This window comes from Austrofundulus limnaeus, unplaced genomic scaffold (assembly GCF_001266775.1).
Source record: "Austrofundulus limnaeus strain Quisiro unplaced genomic scaffold, Austrofundulus_limnaeus-1.0 Scaffold618, whole genome shotgun sequence".
Taxonomy (NCBI): domain Eukaryota; kingdom Metazoa; phylum Chordata; class Actinopteri; order Cyprinodontiformes; family Rivulidae; genus Austrofundulus; species Austrofundulus limnaeus.
Window position 1 is genome coordinate 63,562 of NW_013953020.1, and position 4,063 is coordinate 67,624.

At 39.8% G+C, this 4,063-nt stretch overlaps 1 protein-coding gene across 8 annotated transcripts in view; it reads right to left on the bottom strand.

The window, feature by feature from the left end:
• Positions 1-4,063, bottom strand: part of add2 (adducin 2 (beta)) — a 26,196-nt gene that overhangs the window by 12,477 nt on the left and 9,656 nt on the right. For all 8 annotated transcript variants that reach the window (XM_014027123.1, XM_014027126.1, XM_014027125.1 and 5 more), the window contains 7 exons: positions 3,545-3,731; positions 3,037-3,178; positions 2,773-2,924; positions 2,610-2,690; positions 2,319-2,468; positions 856-999; positions 555-653 (listed from right to left, as the gene is read on the bottom strand). In XM_014027123.1, the coding sequence (XP_013882577.1) occupies positions 555-653; positions 856-999; positions 2,319-2,468; positions 2,610-2,690; positions 2,773-2,924; positions 3,037-3,178; positions 3,545-3,688 (912 nt within the window). In that variant the 5' untranslated portion in view covers positions 3,689-3,731. The remainder of the gene's footprint in view (positions 1-554; positions 654-855; positions 1,000-2,318; positions 2,469-2,609; positions 2,691-2,772; positions 2,925-3,036; positions 3,179-3,544; positions 3,732-4,063) is intronic.

Here is a 4,063-nt window from a genome sequence, read left to right on the forward strand (position 1 = left end):
CACACACACACACACACACACACACACACACACACACACACACACACACACACAATTAATTCAAGTGAAAGCAAAGCCTCATGTGGGTCTTTTTTTATCAAGGGAATAGCCTGTGTTAAAATATAAAACTACACACATCCTTTTTATATTTATACAAGTGAAAATAAAACCTATTTTTAATGTGAGGTCATCATAACCTCAGACACACAGCATCTACAGGCAGTGAACAATACTGCAGTGCAGAATGAATGGCTCAATAACAACAGCAGTGAGAGGACAGGCCAGATGTAATATTTCACTTTACCATTCACCCACAGTTTTTCATCTTAGTGTTCATGTTTTTGTTCCATCATTAGGACTTAATCTGGTCTTCAAACCCAGTAGTGATTATACAAACTAAAGGCAGTCAACAAAAGTAAAGGTTAGAATTAAGACTGAGTTAAAGTAAGGTTTGAATTTGTCTGAATGCAGTGGAAGTCAATACAATGTCCTAATAAAAACAGAAATACAGGTTTGTGAGTATGTGTGTGTGTGTGGGTGGGTATGTGTGCTACCTGGATCTGGCAGGCTGCCTGGATGTGGTAGATGGTGTAGAAGGCCTCCTCCACAGATTCCCCCAGAGCCACAATGCCATGATTCCTCAGCACTAAAACCTGAAAGGCAAACAGAAAAAAAAAGTAAATGGTGTTTGTAATAAATGCATCTGAGCTGTGAGCAGCAGTACAAGCTTCAATAATTAATCCGGTGTAAGGCCACATCACCCTACAAAGTCTCTGTATTCGTTCTGAAATCTAATTGTCATGTAGGCGCCGTTGTAGAAGCAGCAGCCAGACCAGTCTCCTGGGGTCTGCTCACCTTACAGGTGGGCCCTAAGCTCTTCTGCAGCTCCACTCGATCATTCTCCTCCTCCATGACTCCATTATAGTCGTAATAGGCCACGTCGCCGACCAGCAGAGCCTCGTGGGACAGAGGCAGCAGGCCRCATTTCATCGCTGAAACCTGGAGACAGTTTACTGTCAGCTTGGAAAAGTAACGGCGGAGGCTCACCTTCATAGTGTGACTCAGCAATCTGAGTCAACAATACTCTGATAGAACGCAAACAAAATGTCATTTTAGAACAAAAATACCTTTGTCATAATGTGAAATTAATTTAAGTTTTTCAATAAATTAAAATATACAGCAAAAGAGTAAAATGCCTCATCTAAAAGAGTCAGGGCAGATGTAGCTGAAGTAGTGCTGCATTTCATTTACCTTGGAAGTCACAACTATGTGGGAAAGATGTAAGAATAAACACGTTTTGGCTAATTGTTGCTAACTATTGGCAATGAAAGTTAAAATTATAATGTTTTAAATAAGTATTCAAATATTAGCAGAGATACTCCAACTCTGCGTTTGCACCTGTTCTAATGTTACAAACTGAAAAAATAAATAAAAAAATCATCGCCCATCACTGAACGGTGCCTGTTTCTGCATTCGTTTATTTTTTGTTTTGGCAAAATACCTTGTGAATAAGTTGACAGAGTTTAATAAAACTTATATTATTTGAGTCAACCCAATTCAAGACGTCCACCACAGCCAATCAACCTTGACCAGCACAACACATATCAAAAGCATTTTCAGTTTTACAGATCCTGAGCTAAAATCGGGTAGTTAGTTAGGGCTGCAAAGATACACAAAGTTCACGATTATTAATGTCATGGTTCAATATTTTTTCAATGCAGAAAATATAAATGTCAATGCTCTTCTTGACTTGTAATTTATTTAAATTATTTATGAACATTTGTTTAACCTCAAAAGTACAGTTTTTTAATTAAATGTTGCTGAAACAGCAAGTTTCTCAGTGGATCTGTGCTCAAAAATGCAGCCTAGGTGGAGTASTCGAACACAGATCCACTGATCCTTCAACACAGAGCATCTTCAGAAGACAAGCTGATAAAATAAACTTAAAAAATCTGTATTGTTCCATACATAGTGTGTAGTGACCAGTTTCATACAGATACATGTTGTTGCACCCCTAATGTAGTGACTGAAGGTCATTTACCGGTAATCTGAGTGCTAACACATCATGCGCATCATCTTGAGATATTGCATGAAACTGTATTAAGATATTTTCAAGGTTTTACTAAAATGGTTATAAATTGTCATTTTTCAACATGAGATGATCTTAATTTAAAACCTTYGAGCTTAAGGTTATTGAGAAACCTAAACTTTCCAAGTTAGAAAAATAACTTTGGAGGGAGTTTAGGTTAATTGATTAAACTTGGAAATTCTGGAGTTTGAGTCTGAATGCAACACATCCGTGTCTCAGTCGGACTCACTGCTGTTGTAGCTGGTGTGTGGAGGTGTAGCAGGCAGCGGACATCAGGCCGAGCAGAGTAGATGGCTGAGTGCAGGCTGAACTTCTCAGTGTCAACCTGTAGGTTGGTGCTGCCCTGTTCCACCACCTCTCCTAGAAGATTCACCTTCACCTGTACAACAGAGCYGGTGTCAGGCTCGCATAAAGCAGGATTTGCTGCTTTTGATTCCAAATTTGTATAAAAACTTGTCTTTCATCATTAATGTAGGACTGTTAAAGCAGTTTATGCATAAAAACCCAAACTCTTCCTCACCAGACTGGATCCAGTCACTTCGCTGTAGGCCAAACCATCTGGAAGCACCAAGAAATGTTCCTGTTCTTTACTCACACGCAGCTGCAGGAGGGGAGGAACACCAGTAAGAATACAGGACAGCTACAGCAGCCCAGTAAAGGCAGGAATGATATGTAAAACTAACCGTGAGGCAGGTTTGGCTGATTTGGGTCCAGCCGTAAAGGTCAAACAGTCGATGGGTGCTGGCTAGCTTGCAGCGCATCAACCTCTCCCCCTTCGCCAAGCTGCCAGGGTCCCATCCATGCAGGTCATTAATGGGCGTCACCATCATCATGTCTGTGAGGAAGAGGGAATTACAATCTCTAGGAAGAGTTCACAATGGAAAGGAACAAAGCAAGGTCATTTAATATTACACATTTTAATGAATGGCTGCTCTTCTGACACTTACTGGAAGGGGCGACTGGCAGGGCAGCTGGGGAGCCGTGAGAGGCCATGAAATCAGCCAGCTGCCTCAGTGCCCAAAGGTTGGAGGAGCTGCCACCCTTCTTCATCTGTTCCTGGATCAGCCCATCCAGCTCCTCTCGGAACGACTGAAAATAAAAGAAATAATCACAGCTAATCAGTTCTTTTCAGTGTCGTAAGTCTAAACTTGAACAGTTGAAAACTGAACATTTTCCAATAAAACTTTTCAAAGAGATTTTAAATCCATAAAGACAGAGAGGAGGAACAAAATTGCCCATTATCAATTATTATAGCAAACTTTTATTAATGCACTCTCTGCCTGAAACTTCTTTCACTTTCTGGTTGATTCTCTAAACACGAAACAGTCAGACTAACCTTCAGCTTTGCTTCCAAATTTAATCACGTTAACAGTTTCAGAACAGGTTTATCTCAGTGCAAGAACACAATGACAACTAGGAAAGGAAAAAATAAAAAGAGAAAGCTCATTATCTCACTGGACTCTGAAGGAGGCTCGAGATGCGCTTCTTTCTTTCTCCAGAGACAGGGGTGGAGTGCTGAGGAGACTGGAGGCTCTCAGGGACCCCATCGCTGGGGCTCTGCTGCACAGGGGTCCCCTTTGGGGTGGGAGACTTGCTCATCTTCTACTTTTGTGTAAGAGGGATCTTATAACCAGGCAAAGAACTGCAAGAACAACATAATTAAGAAAGTTGTCTGTGTTGCATTTAAAAGGTGAATAAAATTGAGCAAACCAAGATTTCAAATTACAGTTTGTTAAAAACAAGTTACTAAGAAAAACAAGTGTTTTATTTAGCAAAACCTGATAAAATCATTAGCAACTTGTAAACAAAACAGTCAACATTTACTTAAAACATTTTAATTTCATGTCAGATGAGATGAGAGATGTGTAATATTTAATGAAGTCTATGAAATCTATGCTTTAGAACTTTCAGTCTTCAGTTAAAATGTTAAAGGGGCAATATCATGTAAAAATCAACTTTTTTGAGTTTTATATC